Raw genomic sequence first — 27,137 nt, 5'->3', positions numbered from 1 at the left:
TTACAAACCAAGTCAAGAACTTGTAGGGATTTATAAAGTGAAATTTCTCTACAAGTCTTACCTGGTGCTTAGTAAACTCTTGGTTCCATCTCTCTTTTGTCCAAGATGCATTTACTTCTAGGTTTGAGTATTCCCCAACCTTGAGATCTGAATGAGTTCTGACAGCTGACACTTGTTGAGCAACCTGGTTTGCTAATTACAAATATAACACTCCATGTAAATACGAGAAATCTTGTCTACTTGGCTCTCTGGACTACTAATGATTAACAGTCTACAGAAATCCTTATTATTATATTAGACCTAACCAACAATGTTTTTAATAGCCTCTTTAAAACCACAGTTCCAAGGTTATCCTCCAAAAAAATGGCACCTACTAGACTTGCCACCTCACTTTTTGTCACTTGCTTCAGAGAACCCTATACCACCTTTCTTCTTCACAGTTGATTTCCTCTAAGCCACCCTCCTGTTTTCTTCAATAAAACCAGATGGAAACAAGACAGTCTAACATGTATTTAAAGCACATCGTTATACTGAGACAATCTAAAAAAAAGAGCAGTCACATGAATATATTAGGACCCTACCAGCTTAGGTTCACATTTTATATTTTTTATTTTTATATATAATCCAAGCATATAAAAATTAGTATTTTAAACTCTTAACTGAATATCTAATTTCTAAGCAGCATGTAACTTTCTTTCTATTAATACAACTGACATAGCAAAATCGTAAGTACAAAAGTTAACTATCCATAATTAAGCACCTTTTGACATACTTGGTGAAGCTAAAACATCAAGAGCAAAAATAAATGTAACAACTTAGATTATGTTCTAATGTACATATGTTCCAATGTTTATGTTCCAAAAGCAATCCATTCAAACGAAATACAGAACCAGAACATTTAAGAGAAACACCAAAAAGACATAGGACAAAACAATTTCTGCCAGAAGAGATTAAATGAGTACATTATCTGTCAAACTTTCTTCAATAATTTAACTTAAGAAACACAAAGAAAATCTGTTTAAACATAAAATCCCATCCAATTTCCCCTGCACAACTTGATGAAATAATTTTTTATTACCAGAGTTGACCAAGAACACCGTCCTTTTTCCATTTCTGTTGAAGTCTCCCCTGATCTGATAGGACAGCTCTTTAGTGAGTAGTACTGCAATAAATGTCTTCCCTGAGCCAGTGTTTAAACAGACGATGGTATTATGATCCAGAGCTGCTTCGAGCAGTTCGACCTAGAAACATGGTGAAAAAACAGTTATGCACTTCTTACCTAAGTACAAAATTTATAAAATTGGATTTTATTTTAAATCAGGAAATTTCACTATTCTCTAAAATCTTCCTCCAATAAATTTACGAAAAAAACCCCACAGTCTACGTCTTTATACAAGAATAACTCAAGAGGAATAAAATGCCTGCTGCTATATATGCTGTATTGTGTAAATATGTGTTGAAATGGTATTTACCCTTTCTTTAAGCATTATTTTTGTATACACAGAATAATTCTCTAGAATAACATGAATAACTAAACTTAGAGTAATCGTGGTTCTGCCAGTTCATGGCTGGACATTTGCCAACTAATCTAGGTTTCTACCCAGCTCACTAGGACAGACACATCCAAGTGAATATTAAAGAACAGTGAGGTTTTCAGAGGGGGAAAAAAGAAACTTCACAAATACAACTATCAAATCCAATTACCCAGCAGATGTTAGAAAAGAAAAGGACTATTAAGAATAAAAGTATTTTGAATGAGAAAATTAATCAGAAGTGGGAGGCTTGAAAGGGTAAATGAGTTTTATATAAGTTGTGTCAACTATATGCTAATTTATTCCATTTTAGTGAAGAATGCTCCAGTATTAGTGTTCGCATTAGTACCTGATATTTTCTTGGCGTATAAATGTTATCATGAATTGCTTCTTGTTGCCATGGCAGTCCAAAGAAAGGACCCATTGGTGAGGAAGCAGGGGTCATGAGCTGCAGGCCTGCCATGCTGAGGGGTTGCAAAGCAGGGCTTTTCATTCATCCAGTGTTTCTTTCATTGCATTTTTGTTCTAGCACAGCTTACTACAAAAGGGAAAAAGAATACCATTACACAACCATGCAGGGTTAAAAACAAAAGAAAGCACAGAAACAGGAGAAACATCAGAATATCATTCCTACGAGTCATTCAAATTCTTCCTATAATTGTTTTAACTTTTTCTTGATCTAAGAGGATCATTTTAGGAGTCAAGCATTCTGTACCTTACCCAGTGATTCTACATCTAGAAACTTGTCTTAAAGAATGAATCAGGCAACTGCACAAAGAGATGTACATGAATATTTATTGTTGCATTATTACTTAAAAATAAGAAATAACTTTAAAATCTACTAGTAAAAAATAAGCTACATAAATTATGGTATGACTCTATAATTGAATACTTTGAATCCATTAAAATTATAACACATATCTATATTTCCTGACATAGAACAATGTCCATTATAAACCTTTAAAATATGTAAAGTATGATGCCTTGTTAAATACATGTACATATATAAAATATGTAAATATATAAATATATTTTGAACATTTTTGTATATTCTATGACGTTATTGATAAAATAATGTATGGAAGGCACTTAGCACGTGCCTGCACGAGGAAAGATTTAGACACCTGCTAAATTGTCACTTTATCAATAGCCCATGAACACAGAAGGCCTTTTTCTCAATTGACAACCTATTATAAATGAACAACTGACCAACTATTTAAATATATATCTTTAAAATTATACATATCCTAGATAAATTAAAACAAATGACACCACTCTGTGAAATAAAAATTTTTTCATGGTATCTAAGCATTTTCTATATTTCATATAGTTTTTCCCACAGATAAATTTGACTATGTAAAATGATAAAAACTGAATCTTTAAAATTCCTAACCTTCAAACAGAGGGTCAGGGATTCAAATATCTGTGTGAAAGCCTACCACTGGCTTTACTGTCAGCAGGACTTCCTCGCCCCACAGAAGGAAATTTCCTCTCTTGCACTGCTTTGGAGTGTTCATTGCTATTACTCTATGAAACTGGAAGAGAGAATTCAGTTCTTTGTTACTTAACAACCAAAACTTTTGAATCTCCGGACGTGTTAAGTAGAACACACAACTTAAGCTGTTGCAACTATTTCAACAAGAAGTCTCAAGTGTGGGGTCTCTTATACAGAAGCACAATACTGAATTCTAATTTGAGAAATTAGTTCTGTTGACAAGAATTCAACATTCAGCGACCATAAACTATTCTCTCAAGTAAGCAGTGCAGGGGCACCCCACTGCAGGAGCTGAGAGCCCAGTAAGACAGCACATCTGTGGGCCTAACAGCACAATCATGCTCATCATCTTTCCAGAAGGGAACAAGCAAAGCACCACAGAGTACTTTATGAGATAATATTAACCCATAATTTCCCTGGATCAAAGAAAACTATGTTCTTCATGAAAAATAATCTGCTAAATCTCTGCTGAATCAAAGCCCCAAGAGCCATTTCTTTCACCCTAGTACCCAAGCCTAGTACCCACTTTCCCAAATTCAGCAAGAACTCAGGACTTGCAGGCTCATCAGTTAAACTTTTTTCTTAATACAACTGCCAAGAACCCTATATGGAAGTCTATTTTACAAAAATGTCTGAGATCAAGAGGCCACTCTGAAGGCCCAAGGCTAAGACCTGCGGGTCCCATCCCTGACCTTCCCACCTGGAATCCACTCTCGTGATACCTCTACAATTCTCCTTCATGACTACAGACTGCATACTGTCTAGGACTTTAAACCTGACCCTTCACTTTCACCCAACCCAAATGCTAATCCTAGACTTATTAAAGACACAGTAAAAGGTACCAAGAAACAAGTCTAAGTCCTGATGGTGGATGAAAATATAAAACAAAGGAGAAAAGAGGGCCGTGATGTAAATACCCAACACATCTTCTCCTACTTCCACAAACCAGGTATGTCCAGGAACCGGCAGCACTCCCTCCTCCCTACAACTGTCACCATTTCTTCTCATATAGATATCATTAGTAATAACAATAAATAACTGTAGAAAAATAGTCTAAAAATAAATTAGGAATGTTTTATGTTTTAAAGCTGGGGAGGGTATTCTTCAAAAACATCAATGCCATAAAATACAAAGACAAACTACGAAAATGTTCCAGATTAACAAGACTATATGGATACACATGGACATAAAGATGGAAATAACAGACAGCAGGAACTCCAAAGGGAGGAAGGTGATAAAGGGGCACACGGCTGAAAAACTATCCATTGGGTACAATGTTCACTATTTGGGTAACGTGTACACTAGAAGTCCAATTCCCACCAGTATGCAATATACCCGTGTAATAAAAAAACACACACATACCCTCTGAATCTAAAAGACAGAGAGACTATAAAGAAACATGACAACTACATGTAATACCTGAATACCTGAACTTAGACTGGATCCTATCTGAAGGAGAAAAACGCCAGAAATGGAAAATGGAAAATATTGGAGGTATACCGTTGTGATGTTTTGACACACATATATGCAGTAAACTATAGTCAAGCTAACTAACATATCCATCTCTTCACATAGCTACAATTTTTTGGTGTAGTGAGAATTATTCAGATCTATTCTCTCAGCAAATTCAAGTATTCCATACACTGTTATCCACTATTGATCCCATGCTGTATGCTGGATCTCTAGAACTTACTCATTCCATGTAACTGAAACTCTGTACCCTTTCACCAACATCTACCCATTTTCCCCATATTCTACCTCTTCTCTTTTACTCTGCTTGTAAGAATTCTACTTTTGTCAATTCCCATGTGACATCATGCAGTATCTGGTTTTCTGTGCCTAGCTTATTATCCTTAGTATTATGTCCTCCAGGTTCATCTGCATTATTGCAGATGGCAGGATTTCCTTCTTTTTAGCGCTGAATAATATTCCTCCATGTGTGTTTGTATATTCCAATTTCTTTACCCATTCATCTGTGGATGGACACTTATATTGTTTCAATATTTTGGCTATTATGAATAATGTTGCAAAGAACATAAATAGTGATCTCATTCATAAAGGACATTATTGAATCCATTTTTAAAATGAGGTAACAGCAATGTTAAAATTCCCTGAAGTTGATATAACTCACTGTGGCTATGTAAGACAATACCCCTATTGTTAGGAAACATACACTGAAGTACTTAGGGGTAAAGACCTATGATACATGTAACTTATTCTCAAATGGTACAGAAAAGAATCTACACGTAGATACACACACACGCGTGCACACACACACAGAGCTGATAAAGCAAGGGGGTAAAATGGGTACAGTACATATTTTTGTCCTATTCTTCCAATATAAATCTTTTTCATTTTCTGCTCAAATATAAATAAATACTTCATTCCTTTATGTATTCAAAAGCACAAGGACAGGTGATTCTGGCTAGTTCTCAAATACTCCATTTCCTCTACAGGTAATAGCCATGCTCAACTCTGCTTGGTCTCAATCAAACAGTGGCTCACTGAAGTCTTCAAGGATCCAGTTTCTTTTTTTCTTTTTTTTTTTTCACCAAGACTGAGACTCACTCATCACTCAGGCTGAGTACAGTGGTGCAACGATGGTTCACTGCAGCTTCAACCTCACACGTAGCTGGGACCACAGGTGTGCATCACCACAACTGGCTAATTTTTTAATTTTTTGTAGAGACAGGGTCTCGCTATGCTGCCTAGTCTCTAGTTTCTTACTTTCTGCCATCTGCCAGTCACCCAAACCTAAGCTGATGGGCACACAACTTACTCTTGGCCAGAGGAATTGGTTCATGCTCATCCAACAGCAAAAAATTTAGAACTTTCATTTGATAGTTGAAGAGAAGCAGTTCTCTTTCTTTCCCTCTAAAGATGACTCATGAAATTATTAGCCCCATTTGCTGCTGCAATTACACTACGCAGACCCATGAAAACACCCAGCCTTAGGATGAAACCAGTACTGCAGACGGCAAAAATAAAGAACCTGGGTCACTGATGACATCAATAAACTGCTGGATCAACCAACCTCAAAGCCCAGCCTAACAAGGGACTTTCCAATTAACTGAGCCAACAAATTCCTTAACTGTCCAAGCTAGCTTGAGTTGAATATTCTGGGATAAAAGCAAACCAAATGACACTCTCTAAATCACTATTATCACTTCCAATAAAAGGTATAGGTAGAAAAGAGAAGAGGAAAGCAAAGAACAGATATGAACAGAAAGAAAAAAAAGGAAAGAAGGGAAAGAAGGAAGGAAGGAAGGAAAAAGGGAAAGGAAGGGAAAGGAGAAAAGGAAAGAAAAGGGAAAGAGGAAGGGGAAGGGGAAAGGAAAGTGGAAGAAGGTGAAGGGAAAGGGGAAAGAAAAAGGAAAATGGGAAGGGGAAGGGAAAGGGAAAAGAAAAAGAAAAAGGGGAAGGAAATGGGGAAGGGGACGGAAAAAGGGGAAGCGGAAAGGAAAAAGGGGAAGAGAATGGGGATGGGGAAGGAAAAGGGGAAGGAAAGGGGAAAGTGAAAGAAGAAGCGGAAGGGAATGCGGATGGGGAAGGAAAAGGGGAAGGAAAGGGGAAAGGGAAAGAAAAAGGGGAAGGGAGTGGAGAAGGGGAAGGAAAAGGGGAAGGGAAAGGGAAGGAAAAGGGAAAGGGAAAAAGTCAGGGACCAAAGCAGAAAGCCATCAGGCCACAAATATTGAGATAATGAACAAGTACTGCAGCCAGATCCCAAGCAAGGTCAAAAGCTTTGTTTGTAAGGTAAAAGTCAAGGGTCTTTAGACACCAAGAAACCAGGGATGAGCTCTACCAAGAAGCTTCTAAGACTTTGAAAATTTTCACCTTACTTGTCCTTAGGAGTATTTTTTTCACTTTCTGCTATCAGTAAATTATTTTTGAAACTGCAAAGCTGCTTGTTTCAGAAACAAATTGAGGAAAAATCTGAACAGTTCTCCCTCTGCACAAGAGAGGGAGGGAGGTAGAGAGCGCTTCCCTGGCCTGCCTGTTTCCTCCTTCGCTTTCATAAAATCACAAAGGAGAAAACAGGCAGGGCAGGGAAGCTGGCCCAAGACCAACAAATTCTATCTGGAAAATAAGCTCTGGACCTCCAAGGTTCCTCATGCCTGGTTTCACCTCAAGACACCAACTTCACTCAAGTATGTCAATCCTGTTTCTACAAACCAGCAGGTAAAGAGCTTGGCAAAGGAGAAGCTGCAAATTCACTCAGTGTCCAGGCTCTGTTCCTGGCATTTCAAAAGACAGAGATTTTTTTTTTTCTTAGCAAACACAACATTTCTCATAAATGCCCCACCCCACCCCACAACTTTCACAGGGTTTAGAAAAAATGATAAGTAGCTGGTTTCTAAGAATCAATCTGAGAATAAAAGTGAAAAAAAATCAGAGAAATGAAAGGTATACATTTATCATTATTTAGACTCTAAGTAAAGAGAAAATAGATACATTACATGGTAAAAATAAATATCAAACAATAAAGAAATACAGAAATAACATCTGTAACCAAAAATATCTGAAAAGAGTAAGGTTTCTATCAGTTTTCACAAAAAACCATGTGTAAGAAAATAATACAAACTATTGGAAGGGAATTCATTAAAAAGTTGATATTTAAAAACGAAATTAAGCAAAGCACTACTCTCTGTGATATCTAGTCCCAAATGCACTCTGAAAAGTGCCGTCCCCTACTCATGACTGCCTGACCCCTGCCACCTGTAACCTTACGTTCAGATTGTTGACCGGGCTTAGAATGCTATCCTACTGCTGCCTCACCACCATTCACCAGCAACTTCCACAACAGAAGAGTAATCCCTGTTGGCTGAAATCCTACAGCATATTATGCATCCTCCCTGACTGACCAACTCTAAGTGTTTAATCCTGTATTTCAATCCTATGTGCTCAATCCAAGTGATCCTAGCAGTTATACTACAGAGACTTGGGGTATAGTCTTAATCGATAAAATGTACTTCTGTAATTTTATATGAATTCTTATTTAGATAATTTCTCTTAACTCTTTTCTCACTAAAATATGACCAATTAGACTAGAATTTCCTTGGATACAGGAGTTGCATATCTTACCCTTACCTGTATTACCCACTGTACAGAACCACATCCAGGACATGGTAAACAAAACTGCAGGTTGTTAGAATGAAAACAATGTCCACCTGAGTGACACTAAAACCTCAAACAGCTTCTATTTGCCTTTCATAATTTCTATCACAGATTTTTACATCTATTCACAGACACACATACACAACATACACATTATTCTTTTACTGGAGCACAGCTCCTTAAGAACAAGACGTGAGTCTTATTCTTTGCACCTCTTAAATTTCCTGCTACAATATTTTGTATATACATTTAAGTAAATATTTGACAAACTGAATTAGAGACTCATGAATGTCCACAAAACAATATACAGAACAGAATCAAGATATATTTCTATTCGGTTTGGAAACACACATCTATCCCACTCGGACCAGCCCTGAGAGATGAGTGCAGGAGAGAGGATGTACAAGGACATAAAGAACAACAATTTAACCCTTCCAATTACATTTTCCATAAGGTTACAATGTTTAAATTAATTTTCATTCATTTAGTGGACAACAACTGGCCCCAGTAACGCCCTTTCTATTTAGGGAAAACAAATCCAAGACTAAAAAATCCAATAGGTAATCTGTAATATAAAAACAGGAAAACCTATCATGTTGCCAATTTTTACTGTCTTGGCATGTTTAAACAGATTTTTTAAACTTGGCCTTAATGAAAAGATCTGAATCCCTGCTGGCAGGTAAAGGTTCTAGTTTCACAGATAAACTGGCTACCATTAACTGCTTTCGCAGAGCCAAAATAACTCCACATGACTGTTTTTCAACTACAAATTTTAAATTTCTGGTCAAATAACTTACCCTCATGAAACTAATGAGGTTGTTTCACAGTTTCCACATATTATGCACTTAGAAATACAGTCATGCACCCAATAACAATGTTTTAGAGACTGACCCCGTATAAGACTGTGGTCCCACAAGATTATGATACTGTATTTTTACTGTACTTTTTCTATGCTTAGGTATGTTTAGATATACAAATACCACTGTGTTACAATTGCCTACAGTACTCAATACAGTAACACGTTGTATAGGTTAGCAGCCTAGGAAAACAGGTCATACCATATAGCCTAGGTGTATAATGGCTATACTGTAGGTTTATGTTAATTAAGTACACTCTATGATGTTCACACAATGACAAAATCACCTAACAATGCATTTCTCAGAAGATATCCAGTCATTAAGCAATACATGACTGTAACTTAGCAAAAGACAAGAAAGACAAGAATAAACTCTCTCCCTCTTTCCACATGATGAATCACAGATTTACCGTTTTAATGTTTGAGATCTCTGTGTTGCTGTTGTCTGAACTGCATTTTGACATTGTGATAGCAGTTTATTGGAAAATCACAGCATGCCCAAGCTTCTGCTCTAAAAATAAATGCAAAAATAGCCAAGTTTAAGATTTCTGTAAACTGAACAGAAACACATCTATAAGACAGCCCTATTGATATGAAGAGTTGAATAAAAGGCCATTATTTTGAATTAAATTTTAAACAAAAGGCATTTAGATTATTTTAGGATACCAAGGCTTACCCTAAAACAAAGAACAAGAGAATAAGCTACAATAGCATGCCTAATTCCCAGAGATCTGGGAGAAATACAATGCTAAAGCAAAGTTCAAAAAAAGATTTCGTAAATAAAGTCTAAAGATAGTACTTTATAGAAAAATGAAAAAAATTAGCTGCTATTTCCTAAATTCACATATACAAAAGAAATAAAGAAGGTCACCAGAGGAGGTACTTGGCTGAGAAATCCAAATAACCCAGTAGTAACTCTTTAACACAGGTATGAAATTCATCAGCAATTCCAATTTCCCAAAATGAGATTAAAAATATAAACTCGAAGAGCAGTTACATCTACACTATACATTTTTATAGAATTCATTTATGAATAAAAAAATTCAAGAACACTGTTAAGAATGCTAATGTTGGGCAGAAATTTAAATTTGGGGTGGCTCTCTAAAAGACATAAATCGAAAACTAGAAAGCATAAAATGTAGATATAAAAAGTTTAATTTGATCAACAAATACTGATTTTGTTAGATTTGACACCAGACTTGGTTTGCTCTCAGGTCTGAGCCTTCTGCAATGCCTCCACTACCATAAGCTCAGGAAAAACAAATCCGCAGTGGCCTCTTTTTACTACTTCCAGTCCTCTAAAAGACATTCTCATGGAGGTTAAATTTCTCATTTCATACACAAATTTGTTTTGCTAAGAAGTCAACAAAGCCCACTGGGGCAACCTTATCACTACTTTAGCATATACATATTTACCTCAAAATGCTGATTCTAAGTTCTTTCAGAGTTTCCAAGTCTGTATTAATTCATACCCTAGGTAACCTAAAAACAATCAGAGAGAAATTTTAGAAGAGACAACTCATTTTTTAAAACCAACTTTAAGAAATGTTCTACTTTTTAAGATCCCTCATAAAATTATTTATCTATTGGGCAATAAGACAATGCATGTCTAAAAGAACTGCCCTTTAAAATTGGGATATTATGTTCTAATACAGACAGGAAAAAAAACTTGTTAGTACAATTCAATTAGACAGAAGAGAGAACTCTTGGCATTAAATTACCTTTTCCCTCAGTAATACTTGGCTTTAAAAATACTTAAACACTATGATAAATCAGTATCATGCTGTATATGAGTGTATCTTCCTACCTCCCAATATGTCAGTGCTTGTGTTTTCATTTTTCTTCTTCTATTTTGTAGAGCTAGGTATCCCATGTTTCCCAGGTTGGTCTCAAACTCCTGGGCTCAAGTGATCCTCCCACCTCGGCCTCCCAAAGTGCTGTAGTACCGTAAGATTACCCAAATACCACTGTGTTACAACTGCCTACAGTACTCAATACAGTAACATGCTGTACTGAACACTGCAGATTACAGGTGTGAGCCACTGCAACCAGCCAAGGTTCTATTTTCTAAGGCTACCTCAGACTTCATTTAATTTTTAATTTCATTCTATACCGCCACCTAGCAGGATGCAAACACCATGCACACCAACATGTCCTCCTGTGTCACCCTCTAGAGATGATTTCCAATTCAGACTCACCTCATTCCTAGAAATGCCATAATCAAATTACTAAGTTGATAATCCTTTAAAATTCAATGTAACTCAACTATTACAAAATTATTGCTAAGTTATTCAAGTTATTTCCATTGACAATTCCATACATACATTAGAAAGGTAGAATGTCAAGTACAATAACAACTTATTTTATACTGCTAATTCAAAGGAAAGGGAGGAGGTCCCTTTCCCCTTTTCTTTTCCAGAATTTATTTCTCCCTCCCTTTCAATGTATATGCATTTAAGTCTCCAGTCTTTTAACTTGGCTGTTTCCTAAGGACCTGAAAGCCATCTCTGAAATGTAATCACCAAGGGAAATAACACTCAATCTCCTGGTTTCCTAGGAGGAGATGGGCCTAATTTGTCACCTGACTCCAAAGTGTAAAACCTACCTCTAGTCATAAAAATGTGAAAAAAATTAGCAATTTTATCTTGAAAATATGGATGTAATGGATTGCAACCATTTAGTTATATAAAACAGCAAGATTTCTTTCTGTCTTTGCCAACCCTTTAGTGACTGCCTGTGATGTGCACAGTAGTCTGATTTAATGTTCATTCGATAATAACATTATTTTCTTTCTTTTCTACCTTTGTGGAGCAATTTTCTGGGTTGGAAGATTTCAGTTTTAATTGTATTTCCCCTAATATTAGCATTTTAATTTTTTTATTTTTTATTTTATTTTTATTTATTTATTTATTCATTTTTTTTGAGATAGAGTCTCACTCTGTCGCCCAGGCTGGAGTGCAGTGGTGCAATCTCTGCTCACTGCAAGCTCCACCTCCCGGGTTCACACCATTCTCCTGCCTCAGCCTCGCAAGTAGCTGGGACTTAGAGGCACCCGCCACCTCGCCCAGCTAATTTTTTGTATTTTTAGTAGAGACGGGGTTTCACCATGTTAGCCAGGATGGTCTCGATCTCCTGACCTCGCGATCTGCATGCCTCAGCCTCACAAAGTGCTGGGATTACAGGCGTCAGTCACCATGCCTGGCCAGCTTTTTTATTTTTTAAATATAGCCTAGTTCTCAAATAGTATTCATACCAAATAATAAAATTCCATTTCTTAGAACTTAAATACTGGAGAAGCCCTAAAATATGTTGCCCAACTACCTGGAGGAGTTTTTAAAAATGAAAATGAAAGTGGGCAAACAGCCACACTGAAAATGAATCCACACATAGAATCCAAGTTGTCTGAAAACAACTCCTACCTGCTTCCCTTTTCTAAGTTCCAGAAGAGAAAAAGTCTCAGATGTTTTTAGCTAACTTAATGAGCAAATTGATGCTCTTGCCTCTTAATACTAATATACACATTTATATTATATTTGTATATATACTTACGTATACATATAAACATGTATTCAATGTACATATTTGCCACAAAACACTGATTCTGAGTTTTCAGTGACATCTATACACTATCACTCCGTTCTCATGTATACCCACCTATGCAGGAGGCACTGAGTAAGGCAACTGGGGATACAGGAAGCAGCCTCTTTTTTTTTTCCTTTGTACGTATCTTTCTTTTAAAAATTATCTTAATGCCAGCAAGCAGTTCAGTGTCAGAATACCAAGGTTTAAATCCAGACTCCACTACCTCGCTAACATTGTTTCCTTGCCTGTAAAACAGAAACACCTGACTATTACGAGGATTACACATCTTTTGAGACAGAAGTCTCGCTTCTGTCGCCTAGGTTGGAGTGCGGCGCTGATCTCGTCTTTCACTGTGCTCCGGCCCAAGTTCACGCATTCTCCTGCCTCATAGCCTCCCGGAAGGACTACAGGGCTCTGCCAACCGCTAATTTTTTTGTATTTTAGTAGAGATGGGGTTTCACCGTGGTCTCGCATTCTCCTGACCTTTAGATCCGCCACGGCCTCCCAAAGTGCTGCTGGGATTACAGGCTGGGAGCAATCAGCTGCCTGCCTGGCTGCCAATATCTTAAACTAGGTAGAGAGAAAATAAAATGCTTGGAACATACAAAATCCATAGTACCTCTACCTAGAATCCATTTTTTAAAGCATAATTATTAAACTCTCAAAATTTTATGAAACTCTTAAAGAAAACCTAAAGTGTTTCATTAACCCTAAGATTTGGCATAGAAAATGCATTCTCATATAATGCATAGAAGATTTTATACAGAATTTATAGCCAGATTAACCTGAAAAACCACAAACTCCTGAATAGGGGGGATCAGGAGATGCTACCCCCAACTATGCCACTTTGGTATATTGATTATTTTGAGCTGAAGGCAATTAAGAACCAACAGATTCAGGAAAATTTCTACACCTTCCCTCTTTCTACTTAAAAGTAAGGCATAAACTCCCCCTTCTTCTACACCAGGAAGAAAACAAGAACAATCCTCACCACAGCACAGAGAGATGGCACCAAGATGAATGTGCATAAACAAACCTTAATAAATAACCCTTTTCGACCACTGGTTTCTTCCGTACACCGTCTAATCACCTTCCCACAGTTTACCAACCCTAGAAATCCAAACTTCCCCTCCTTTGTCCTTTCACCATTTATCACTCTTTGTTAAGACGGTACATGAGCCTCTAAATCTAAGTGTTTCTTTGGGATTTTACTTCTTTTCTTTGAGCCCCTGTGCACACAAAAATCTTAACGTCAATACAAGCTATAGACCTCTTCTCCTGTTAATGTCTTTTGTTAGTTTAATTCACAGATCCCAGCAATAGAGCCTAAGTGGGTGGAGGAAAAGTTTTCCTCCCCTACATTCCAAACAAGCTAGCCATTATGAATTTATATTAAGATGAAAATCAACACAATTAAATCACAAAATATGGTATATAACGTAAAGTAAATTTAAACATTTTGTATTCACTAGTTCTCTTGAAAAACAAAAAAAAATACTGTGTGCTATTTACTGGGCGGACAGACATCACTGAAAACATTATTTCACTGAATTGTTTCTCAGGCAATAAAATGTTCCACAGAGAAACAAGAAATAGTAACAATCATGGATGTTTTGAAAATATAAAAAAGAAATCAAAAGAAAATATCCAACATATCCGCAGTATATAAAACAACTATTTCAAGGCTTTATCAACTACTATTTAGTGAATATAGACTATGAAAAGATTAAGGTCAAACCAAGGATTAAGAGAATAAAGAGAAAAAAACAAATAATAATTTCAAGAATTTAAACACTGGTATCTTTACATATTTAAATACAAAACACAGAGAATTATTTATATTTTTACTTTTAATTGTCATCTGTCTTTTTAAAAAGTAATTTTTTAGTTTACCCTAACACTATGAGTATGAACTTTACATTTCTGTCATTCTTAAAATTCGCTGCACATTAACCTAGTCATTACCACATACAAAAAAAAACTTCATATAGAAATGCTCCCTTCATCATTACCATTTATAAGAGCTAAGAAACACTCCCCACCACCAATCTATGTGTCTAACAATGAATGAGGGAATGGTTTGGTAAACCCTGGTTCATCTTACAGGGTGAAATTCAATTCAGCCATTTAAAATGGTACGTTTATAATGAACAAAAATGCTTACGGTGAGAGCAGCAGCAGGCAGACAAATGCCTAGGCAGACAGCGGTGGGTCCCCGGTGAACTCCCACCTTCAAATCAAAGACAGTTTAAAGCCTGAAGGTCAAGACACACAATATTTTTTGTTTGTTTTTCAAGAGAACAACAAGTCTCAGATAAATCCAGAGACCGGATTGAGAACCTGTCTTCCCATTTGGCACACTTTCCTCTGACTGATCCTCACCCTTCACCTATCTTACATACACCTACATTTCCCTAATTGGTTTTTTTACACTGTCATGCCCACCTTCAAGTGGTGCATTTAACTTTTTTTGCATACTCACAAACCAATCAGCACGCACTCCCCTATTCTGAGACTATAAAAGCCCAGGACCCAGCCACACTGCGGGAGAAACTACACAACTTCAGGTGGAGAACCACCCCCACATCCCCTTTCTGCTGAGAACTGTTTCATTGCTCAATAAAATTTATGTCTGCCTTCTTCACCCTTCAGTTGTCAGCATATCCTCATTCTTCCTGGATGCAGGACAAGAACTCAGGAACCGCCAAACGTGGGTATGAGCTGTAACACAGGTAGGCTGGGGCATGACTGGCCTAGCCACTAGCTGAGCCAGGGCGCAAGCCAGGTGTGGCCCAGGCAGGCCAAGTGGGAGGGTAGCGTGGCCAAGCAAGGCCTGGACGGGGGTGTCACCAGCCAAAGGTCTCCGGCTGGTAAAGTGACTGAGAAAAATCCTGTGTCAATGGCTTTAAATGAAAAAGCAGAACATTTTTATTTACAGTAAGACTATGATTATGTCTTAGTTAAAAACTAAAGGAAAGGAAAAAGGGAGGGAGTGAGGGAGGATAAGAAAGAAAAGGAAGACAGGAAGGAGAGGCGAGAGAAAGTTAGTTTACCCAAAAATTAATGATGAATTACTTGGATGAGTAATTTATTTTTTCCTTTAAACTTTTCAGCATTTTAAATTTCCTACAATTTGAACATGCAGAATTGGGAATTGGAAAACAAACTTTCAAACTGTGGATGACTTGTGTGATGATAAGCTAGAGATATACAATTCTGTTTTAGGTAATGAAAACATCCTCCCAGCCGTGTGCAGTGGTTCACACCCATAAACTCAGCACTTTGGGAGGCCAAGGTGGGCAAATAACTTGAGCCCAGGAATTCTGAGACCAGCCTGGGAAACATAGCAAAACCCCATCTCTACTAAAAATATAAAAATTAGCCAGGTGTGGTGGTGTCTGCCTGTAGTCTCAACTACTCAGGAGGCTGAGGTGGGGGAATCGCCTGAGCCGGGGAGGCTGCAGTGAGCCATGATCACACCACTGCACTCCAGAGTAAGACCCTGTCTCAAGAATGAATGAATGAATGAATGAATGGAGTAAAAACCTCCCCCCTTAAGGCACAAAATGTGGTAACATTTACCTGAGTATCTGAGTGGGAAAAAACTCACACCAACTGTTTTTCCTCTGTTCTCACACAACACATAAAATTTCTGTGACCATATGTGTGGGGTTTCTCCCCAACAACAAGCAAGCAATCAATTCTGCAGCAGACACCAGCTGGGTGTCTTCTACTAATAATTGAATTCCAACATTATCTACCTGGAGATAGCATCAGATCCCACAGGTTGAGGGCTCCAGTCCTCAAGACTTCCCCCACCCTTCCATGTCAATTGCAAATCTCAGATTATTTTTTGCCAGTGCTCCCGACCAATCAATTAACTGGGGTTCCCACAATGCCCTCCTAGAATTTAACTTGCTAGACCAGCTCATAGTCCTAGGGGAAAAACTTACTTATGTTTACCAGTTTATTATAAAGGATATTACAGGCTGGGTGCAGCGGCACACGCTTGTAATCCCAGCACTTTGGAAGCCTAAGATGGGAGAATCGCTTGAGGCCAAGAGTTCGAGACCAGCCTGGTCAACACAGCGAGACTCCATCTCAATAAAAATAAATTAATTAATTAGGTAAAGGATATTACAAAGATCCAGATGAAGACATGCACAGGGTGAGGTATAGGGAAGGGGTATAGAGCTTCCAAGCCCTCCCAGAGCAAACTGCCCTCCAGGAACCTCCATGTGTTCAACTCTCCAGAAGCTCTCCAAACTCTGTCCTTTAGGGTTTTTATCGAGACTCATTACCTGAGCATGATTAACCTTCAACCCCTCTTCTCCACCAGAAGTTGGAGGGTGGGTCTGAGTCCAAACCTCTAATCATGTCTTAGTCTTTCCAGTAACCAGCCCCTGGGATTTTGAAGCTACCAGGAGCTATCAGCCACAGGTCAAACATTAGCATACAAAAAGACATCACTTCGGAGATTCTGAAGATTTCAGGCCTTGTATGCCTAAGAACAGGGTAGAGGACAGACGAAATATATATTTTACAGTATCGTAGTATCTGTAATTTAAACCACAAATTCATTGGCCTTCTTTTCATGCATTACTCTATCTGAACCAAATAAACTTCTGGGTTTCTCTAAATCTGTAACATAAATATATTATGTTTAAATTTCAACATAATCATGCCTAAAATTAGATTTGTCCAAAATTGAAGCTGAACACAGGTCAAATACCGTCTTAACAAATTCCACCCATCAAAGAACTCCATATAAGAAGCGTCTCTAGGCTGTAAACCAAAGGTCCGCTTGCTGCTTGAAGTACTTCTCAGAAAGATGACATTTCAACACATCAAAACAGCAGATACACACCCATCCCCTCCAGTTACCTATAATGACATTTGCCCTACAGTTTTGTTTCAAGAGACATAAATACTTAACACATCACTAGTTTTCAAGGTGAGTTTTAAGATTGATATTTGATTCCAAGTTTCTGTACTTTACTTTTTTTTTTTTTTAGAGACAGGGTCTCACTGCGTTGCCCAGGCTGGAGTGCCGTGGCTGTTCACAGGCACCATCATAGCACATTACAGCCTCGAACTCCTGGGCTCAAGTGATCCTGCCATCTCAGCTTCCTGAGTAGCTGGGACTACAGGCACATACTTTACTCTTAAAGCTGTGCAATGAGTGCTAGAATTTTATTCAATTCATGACTATCCTCTGCCTTTACACCAAGAAAGAGCATCCACTGGGAAAAAGGAGCCACAATTTTCTCTATGTCAAGCTGTTTTAAGATACGTAACGTGAATACTTAAATACTAAAGGGAGGTCAATCCAGAGACAAAATGAATATAAGAGTTAAGATGGATGTTTATTGAGACAGGAAAGCAAACATATTAAAAGGTCCAGGCAAGAGTGTGACGCAGTACATCATCATAGCTTCTGTGCAACATTTCATGTTATCTGCCTTTCCAGTAACACCAAAACAAGTGTGTACCAACAGAGTTCGCCACCTCTCACAAACCCCATCCCTCAACTTTCCCTAAAAACCTCTATCACTTTAGTTTCCTCCCCTCTCATTTAGCACACGTGGGCTATCTATACCACCCAAATCATCATGGGCTTAATTATATTACTGCCCCATGTATCAGCTGTTATTGCCATTTCCCTCAAGAGTATTAAGATCTTTGAAAGATAATCTCATACTATACTTACATTCCTATTACATAGTTTATGATTTGTTTGATTTTCATCTTATTATAAATTTGTAATGACTAGATAGTTTGGAATGTAAGAAAGTATCCATGAATAATTTTTTATTAATTAATTCAAAGTTGAGAATAAGCTTTATTGATCTAACCTTAACAACTATTGAATTAAAGCAGCTTTTTATAAGTCAAATATAACACTCAAATTAGATACTTTCTATAGTTAAAAGACTTTAAACAACCCAAATTATTTTAACAAGCTTAATATCCTCGACCTTGGCACCCAAGCCCAAAAGAGTAATTCAAGGCTAACTAGAAACTGTCAAATCTAGAGAGGTACCAGTTAGTACAATGATAATTTCGATATTATCTGACTATACCCATCCTAGTTTTCTTAGGTCACTTCCAACCACTATAAAATTCTCTTCCATATTAATGCACACTAATCTGACTCTAACCTTGAAGATGTTTCAGAAACAATTTTAAAGTTTTTAAAGTTGCAGGTGTTAACTGGGAAAACCCAAAAACTCAAGATATTATTTCTCAACTTTAGTTTCTCATTTTAGAAACTGTATTTTGTAGGCTGGGCACAGTGGCTCATGCCTGTAATCCCAGCACTTTGGGAGGCCGAGACAGCTGAATCACTTGAGGTCAGGAGTTCGAGATCAGCCTAGCCAACATGATGAAACCCCGTCTCTACTAAAAAATATACAAAAATTAGCCGGTGTAGTGGCTTGCACCTGTAGTCCCAGCTACTCAGGAGGCTGATGCAGGAGAATCGCTCGAACCCAGGAGCCAGAGGTTGCAGTAAGGTGCAATCACGCCACTGCCCTCCAGCCTGAGAGACAGAGCAAGACTCAGCCTCAACAACAACACAAAAAGAAACTGTATTTTGTTAGGTTTAAAATTCAGGTGAAACTCTATTGAATGTCAACTAATAAATGTAGAAGGAATGACAGAAAAGTCCATTTTTAACCATCGCATTAGTAACTGAAGCAATAATCATTAATGGATGCTAAAACCACTGGGTGAAAGTTGCTAAAGAATATTTACATAGTCTGAAAGCTTTTCTGCAGATTACCTACTAATTACAAATGAAAACTGGTATTTTTATCAGTGGAAAAACCTGATAGATACCCCTTTAATCCAAGTGACAAAGCTAAGATCACCAATACTGGGACAAACTGACAACACCTACCTCATGTAGTTTTCCTACTAAAAGTACAAAACTTGAATCTATTTTTGCTGAGGGAAAGAGGGAAACAGAGTCTCACTCTGTTGCCCAGACTGGAGTGCAGTGGCACGATCATAGCTCACTGCTACCTCAAACTCCTAGGTTCTAGAGATCCTCCTGCCTTGGCCTCCCAAAGTGCTGAGACTACAGGAGTGAGTCACTGTGCCCAGTGCCAAAACCTGAATCTAATCATAAGGAAACATAAAACCTAACCTGAGGTTTCTTTTACAAAACACTTGGCTTTATATGCTGAATTGAAGTATGGTTTCAAAGATGATGTGTTAATTCATGCATAGCAGACGAAGAATGTGTTATTTATGGAAAGTTAGAGACATTTAAGGCACTATTACATTTGGTATCACTACTACAGAGACCAACTAAGATAGCTGAACCAGTATAGATAATCCTCCTTGAAAACTTGTCTGTAAAATATTGTTCTCAGGCCCTCTTTTCCTTCATCCTCCATTGTATTACTAGACCACACATTTCAATATTAATAATTTGGGGGCTCACAATATAATCTAATCACATTAAGACTATTGCATGTTAAAATTTTCTCTAATACACACACTTAAAAGAAAAATATCACCTAAATTTTATCAAATGCTAGTCGTGTATCATGAGAGTTTAAGAAACTCCTTTTTTTTCCTCAAAACCTCAAGAGGCAAACACTGCCGGGCACGGTGGCTCAAGCCTGTAATCCCAGCACTTCGGGAGGCCGAGACGGGCGGATCACGAGGTCAGGAGATCGAGAACATCCTGGCTAACACAGTGAAACCCCGTCTCTACTAAAAAAATACAAAAAAAAATAGCCAGGCGAGGTGGCGGGCGCCTGTAGTCCCAGCTACTCGGGAGGCTGAGGCAAGAGAATGGCGCAAACCCGGGAGGCGGAGCTTGCAGTGAGCTGAGATCTGGCCACTGCACTCCAGCCTGGGCGACAGCGCGAGACTCCCTCTCAAAAAAAAAATAAATAAATAAAGAGACGTGCCATATGCCCAGTGCTCCTTGATTATAAAGTTGAAGAATCAGGATTTGAACCCTGGTCTCTCTGACACCAAACACTTGCTCTTAAGTATCCCTACAAAGTTATGATAAAACACTAATATTAAACTTTGCAAAGTGGAAAGAGCTTAAAATACCATGAATCAGAGCAACTGACAGCGATGGCTGGGCAGCAGGATGCATAAGAGGAGGACAGGCTGTGCGTTCATCATGTTAATCTCACCTCCCAGGATGTTACCAAAAGAGGAAAGACAGAAATCCTGCAATCTCGAAATATCTCAGAGGACTAAATACGACTACTACCTCTCTTTTTCCCTTCAAACGGGTCATTTATCTAACTGCTTAATCAAAGAACCTTCCTACATCATGTCATAGATCAGTTTTTAAACTAAAAGTCTTCTCTCATTATTCAAGTTCTCTAAGTACGGTTTGTTTTTTTTTTTTAATTCTGAACTGGTTAACTGACCTCATTTTCTAATCCTCAAGAATTGTTCAAATGTGTTGTTAAAATCCCTGCTTTATTGCATACATTGAGCTGTCAAAGAAAGAACAAGCACAACAGAGGTAGTCTGTGCCAACAACGAGAAAGTCTGCAATACAGTAAAACTCCCAATTTTGACAGCTATTTTCTCCTATGATTCTTAACACTTCCCTCAGTCTGCAACGTTTCTGTGCACACAATCATACGTACCTCACAAAGCAAAAAGGACCAAGCAGCATGATTTGTCCAAAAACATAACAGTAATAATCTTTTTAAAAGCCTTAATATGCAAGCAATATTCTCCACAAAACTGTGTTAGCTTCTAAATATTTCAAAAAGTATTATAAATTCACTTATTCACTTAACAAATCTGAGTGTCTCCTATATGCCAAGCACCATGTCTGGTAATGAATATGCATGAAGAATCTAATCCTTACTATTCTATAAACCTTAACACAGTCAAGAACATGTAATGCTATTATAAGCCTCAAAAAAAAAAAAAAAAAACTCTAAGGCCAAACTTAAGCCTGTCACGTCTTACTTCTAGTAACAGTCTTGCTGACATCCTCAGACAATGTTTTGTGGCATCTTCTCAGTCACTTATTTAAAGTGTATATTGCGGTCACTGCGTGTTAAAGGAGTACCAACAATTCACTGACAATTTTAGATGAGAAAGCCATTTTGTACTCAGAATTATTTTAACAAAGGCTTTATTACGTAACTGAAAATGTCAATTTCACCAGCTACATCTCAGAAATGTTTTTCTTTCTGTGTGAGTTCATCAAGTATACACCACAATACAAGCAGTCTTACTTTTTAGATCAACACATGTTCCTAAAAACTGGGTGAAAGGGCCAGGTGCGGTGGCTCACGCCTATAATCCCAGCACTTTGGGGGACCAAGATGGGCAGATCACGAGGTCAGGAGATGAAGACCACCCTGGCTAAACACGGTGAAACCCCATCTCTACCAAAAACACAAAAAATTAGCCAGGCATGGTGGTGGGCACCTGTAGTCCCAGCTACTCCGGAGGCTGAGGCAGGAGAATGGCATGAACCCAGAAGGCGGAGCTTGCAGTGAGCTGAGATCACACCACTGCACTCCAGCCTAGGCAATGCAGCGAGACCCCGTCTCAAAAAAAAAAAAAAAAAAAAAAGACTGGGTGTTTTGTTGTCCAGAGAGCTTATTCCTGAATGGATTGTTATTCAGCATCTGTCAACAGCCTGAATGAGACAACTGATAGCTGAGGGACACCACCTGAAAGAAATTAATGAATCAAACCATTGGAACAGTGAACACCTGTATTATTAAAGCTTTTCTATTATGCCTGAGGCTTTTATCCAGTTTCTCTAAAATGGCATGTGAAAAAATGTTTCTCTATCATTTGTAAAATGTAAAACATTTTCTCCATATATTGCTAATGCTATTTAATGTAATAATTCAAAAGATTGATTACTCTTCATACAAGAGAAAAATCTGCTTCTCCTAATTGGTATGCTTCCTTTCATTAATCAACGTGAGTTACATGCAGGCACTCACCTTTCCTTGCCCCAATCATTCATCTGATTCTCTGCTCTATATCCTATACTACTAACCTTTACCATTTTCATAGTACTCTAATACTTTCCTATTATAAGACCATTTCAAATCCTTTCTCAAAATAGACATCATAAACTATTAAATAAATGTACTAATACTAGAGTCTTAGCAGAAATTTGGAAGAACTGAAAACTAGCCATCAAAAAATCAAAAGACCCAATCCCCACAGGGTAAGGAGGTGGAATACCAAGAAAATAATGCTGCCTCAGAAGACTACAGTCATTTGGCAAGTGGTAAATTGCAAAGAAACCTGTGAATAAGAGCTAGTATAATACATACATTGGGCTTTTGGGATGAACAAAGCTCTTGAATGTCCAAAAAGCACAGCAAAAGGTAAACAAAACAAGTCACTTGGCTCCAACTTTCTCTTTATACAAATTAAACAAAGATCTCACCAATATCTTCCTCTGGCATTCAATAAAGCACATCATTCCACGTTTGATCAGTTTTTTGAATACCTACTTGCCAGACACTATGATAGGAACTAAGATCATAAAAAGGAGTAAATCTTGGGCTTCAGAGAGATTAGATTTTACTGACAGAGAGACGTTTTTTGTAGGAAATTATCAGTTTGAAGGAACCCTGAGAAAACTAATACTGCAATAAATTCTGAGTCTAGTCTAGTGTTTTGATGATCAAGAAACAATGTGACCACTTTGAGGTTATGTCTAAAAGAAGGGAAAGCATGGACTCCAATGAGTTATTTGTATACCTATGTTCACAGCACCATTACTCACAGTAGCCAAAAGATGGAAGCCACCCAGGTGGCCAAGGACAGATGAATGGATAAACAAGATGCAGTATATTCATAAAATGAAATACCATTCAGCTTTTCCAAGGAAGGGAATTCTGACATCTAAATCATCACAGATGAGCCGGGGAGACACTATGCTGGGTGAAAAAAGCCAGACACAAAAGAACAAATACTGTATGATTCCACTTATTTGAGGTTTCTCGAGTAGTCAGAGACAGGACATAGAATGGTAGTTCCCTGGCATTGAAGGTAGGATGGAAAGAGGAGTTAGTGCTAATGAGAACAGTTTGAGTTGGGAAAGACGAAAAAGTATGGAGATGGATGCTGGTAATGACTAAAAATAATGTGAATGTACTGTATGCCAGCTAGCTGTACACTTAAAATGGTTCAACGTTATGTATATTTTACCATGCCAAATAAAAAAAAGAACAACTATCTGAAATATTCAAATAACCATTCATTCACCTGAACATTTAAGGCTAGACACAGCTTCATTTTACAAGTCTTAACTGAGGAGTCACTACACGCGATGCAGCCCTGAAATCCACTCGGAACAGTAATGCAATACAAAGAGCGTGCCTGCAAAGATTCTGAAACCAAACCAGGATTCGATCTCGGCTCTGCCACTTCGAAATTCCTAACTTGGAGTAATAATCAGGGACTTTTAGTTTCCTTGCCTGTAAAACAAGGGCAATATTGAGTTGATCGCAGGGTCACAGTAAGGATTAGAAGAGAATGTATGTAGAACCTGAAACATCTTGGCACATAACAAGGAAGCACTCAATAACATGTTTCCCTTATCTCCTTTGCCATGAGCAAGTGGAAATGTGACCACGACATGGTAGGGTCGCAAGTGAGAGAATGTCTACGAAATACCTACCTTCTCAAATGAAACAAGCTCCTCACATGTCAGATAGTGGTAGAGAATAAAACATCGCAACGCCACAAGTCACCCTCTATAGAAGGTAGCACTACAAGTACTGTACAACCCACTATGTGACACCACCAAATCACTGTCAAATAAGAATCATGAGCCACATCAAAAGAAAATGTCTTCTAAAACCAAGACAATAAAGCTCAATAATAGCAAAACCACCCTGTTACCCAACTCACACACTGAGCCACCGGCAAAATACAGCAGTCAGGGCTCACCCTTCAAACATGAGATGGAAGCACAAAAAGTAAAGCAGGCCCTCACTAAAAAGGATTGTAGGAAAATGTCTTTTCTCCCCACATAAAAATGGACTAACTGTTCTTTTCTTAAAACAGCATTTTGGTGCCATGAGTAAATCTATAAACATATGTTACCATGATCAATGTTTACAGTGACCATGTTAAAAGCAATCTTTAGTTTTTTGTTTTTTTAATCTATTGAGTTTTATGGAATATGCCCTAAAATGAAGTTTTGAATGTATATAGCACATATTACATATAATACACAGGTGCCACAGGTAGCTTTAAAGTAGACTTTGCAAAATAAACTGGCTATTCCAGAACCTAATTCCCAAAGATATCAATAATATCGAAAATTACTATTCTTTAGGACCTGGCTTATCCCGAACCCATCTTTTAGTAAACTGAGTTTTTTGGTGAGGATGTATATTTTTATTTAGAAAACTTAACGCTTACACCAATACATTTTCAATATAGCTAACCTGTTTTAAAAGCACATTTTTAACAATATTTTCCGAGTTACTTAACTCGTAACCTGAGTCCTTTTCCACTGACTCAAAACAAGCACCAAGAAGACACCTGACAATCAGGATTGTAAAGATTCAGAATATTCGAAGACAGAAGCATAGACGTCCAAGTGATCCTCGTTCATCAGATGAATGTTTTTAAAATCTGAAAGCCCTAAGAACACTTACTTATCGTGTAGACCAGTAACGTGTCCCTTTAACCACAACTCTCTCCACAAAAGCACTGAGTGAACACTACACACCAAGGACCCTCCACTCATCTCCACGTTTCCACAGATCTTCAGGATTCTAAGGACACACTCAGTGGTTTGCTAGCTCTGACCCCCAGGCAGAGCCATCAGGGCGACTCAGCTTTTCTGGACAATCTACATAAATCTGATGTGCTAACTTAAAACATACTCTGATTTCCCCAAAATCAAAATCCCTGAAGAAAGGCTCCTCCGCAGGGTCTGGGCATTTTGGCACAAAAACATATGAGGGCAGAGGAAAAAGAATGGCCTCGGCCCCGCCCGCCCCCGCCCCCCCTCCGGGCTCCGATCTGGTCCCCTGACAGTAATCACACAGGACCCTCCCGGGAGGGACCTAGAGCCCGACTTCGTCCCCTCCGAGCGCGGCGCAGCGGCCCCATCACAGGAGGGCCCCAGGGTGCTCCGGCTGGCAGGGCGCGCGTCTCCACCTCCGCTGTTCCTGCGCCACTTTCGCGCGCGTGACGGGACCTGTCAAGAACCCCCTGGCCTCGCCAGGCCGGGGAGTGGGCAGGCGCCGGGGTCCCCCACCACGCCACGGAGGTCCGGAGAGTCTCCCAGGGCTGCCTCGCGGTGAGGCGCCGGGGTGGGCAGACACCGGGTCCACAGGCCGCGCTGCGCGGGACGACGAGGCAAGCGAGGCCGCGCCCTCCACCAGCACCCGCCAGGCCCGGACGCGCGGCCCGGGCCCATGGCCGGCACGCGGGCCTCAGCGCGGAGGCGGGAGCGCGGCTGGGCTTGCCGCTCCCGGCCCCGGACACAAAGCTGCTCCGCGGGAGCCCGCCTCACCTGCAGCACGGGGCGCCGCGGGCCTTCGAGAACCATCGGACCCCGCTCCGGCGCGCGCGTCACAGCCCAGGCCTCCCGGAGCCGCCCGGCGCCGCCGCCCCCGCCGCCATTTCCTCGCGCTCGCCGTTGCCTCGTCCCCGCTGTCAGGTTACTCCATTCACCTGGGCCTGCAGCAGCCTGCGCCGCGCCTCCGCCTCGACCCCTCCCGCCGGCCCCTGCGGAGACTGCGCAGCGCCCGGCTGGCCCGCAGCCTGCGCACGGCCCGCGGCAACGGCGCACAGCCGCTTGGAGAATCCCACTGGCCCCGCGCCGCCCCTCCGCGCCCCCACGCTCCGCTCGCCCCGTGGCGGCATGAGAGCGAGCCTGTGATTGGACAGGGCCCTGCGGTGAAAGGTTAATCCCGGCCCCCCAGCCACTCAGGAGCAGGGAGACAGCGGGTGTGCGCGCCGAGGCCGAGGCGGTGTTTGCGGCCCAGTGCCGATACTGGACCCTAGTGGCTGGGAGTCTTTGGGGCCCTCGGAAACCCGCGGGCCTAGGCCTGCTAAGTTTGGCTATCTCAGCTCTCGGAATTCGACTGCCTCCATTGTTGCCCCTTCTGGCACCCACAGACCGTAACGTGGCCGTAATTGTTCCCCAGAGAGCCTAGCTTCTCTCTGAGCACCTCCCTCCCCTTTTTAAAGTATCTTCCCACTCGCCTGCGTTTCCCCGCGTTAGTGGTGCAGGGGCCTTCGCATTTGGGGAAATAACAAACACCCACTTCCGCCCCCCACCCTAACTGGGATCCCCAGATAATGAGAAATAGACGGTGGCCCTCTGTATGTACACTGATCATTTGCATAGGTCGGAACCACCCACCACATCTCGTAGCTAGGAATTAAAATATCGGTGGGAGTTACATAAGTGACTGGCTTAAAGAACATTGTCTTAATTTATCCCCAAATGTAGACATCTGTTCAGTGGACTCCCTGATAGGCCGGTTTGCTCCAGGTGAGGTGTGCTCACAGCAACTGCAACCGTGTTTCTTTCAGCCCATGGGCGTGAGCAGAACCT

At 39.6% G+C, this 27,137-nt stretch overlaps 1 protein-coding gene across 7 annotated transcripts in view; it reads right to left on the bottom strand.

Annotated features, from left to right (window-relative positions):
- Nucleotides 1–26,303, bottom strand: part of DICER1 (dicer 1, ribonuclease III) — a 71,494-nt gene extending 45,191 nt beyond the window's left edge. The window contains exons 1-8 of one of the 7 annotated variants that reach the window (XM_017961506.3): nucleotides 26,088–26,225; nucleotides 12,653–12,825; nucleotides 10,415–10,480; nucleotides 9,409–9,509; nucleotides 2,926–3,067; nucleotides 1,882–2,070; nucleotides 1,079–1,241; nucleotides 62–192 (exon numbers count right to left, since the gene is read on the bottom strand). In XM_017961506.3, coding sequence (XP_017816995.1) covers nucleotides 62–192; nucleotides 1,079–1,241; nucleotides 1,882–2,025 — 438 coding nt within the window. In that variant the 5' untranslated portion in view covers nucleotides 2,026–2,070; nucleotides 2,926–3,067; nucleotides 9,409–9,509; ... (1 more) ...; nucleotides 12,653–12,825; nucleotides 26,088–26,225. Of the gene's footprint in view, nucleotides 1–61; nucleotides 193–1,078; nucleotides 1,242–1,881; nucleotides 2,071–2,925; nucleotides 3,068–9,408; nucleotides 9,510–10,414; nucleotides 10,481–12,652; nucleotides 12,826–14,744; nucleotides 15,914–26,087 lie in introns of those variants that run through there. The other 6 variants (XM_017961503.3, XM_017961504.3, XM_017961505.3 and 3 more) reach the window with 6 other exon arrangements.
- Between the last annotated feature and the right edge of the window lie 834 nt (nucleotides 26,304–27,137).

The sequence above is a fragment of the Papio anubis genome, chromosome 7 (assembly GCF_008728515.1).
Source record: "Papio anubis isolate 15944 chromosome 7, Panubis1.0, whole genome shotgun sequence".
In the NCBI taxonomy this organism is placed as follows: domain Eukaryota; kingdom Metazoa; phylum Chordata; class Mammalia; order Primates; family Cercopithecidae; genus Papio; species Papio anubis.
Note: the sequence above shows the minus strand (reverse complement) of the source record. Positions and strands in the feature narration are given on the sequence as shown.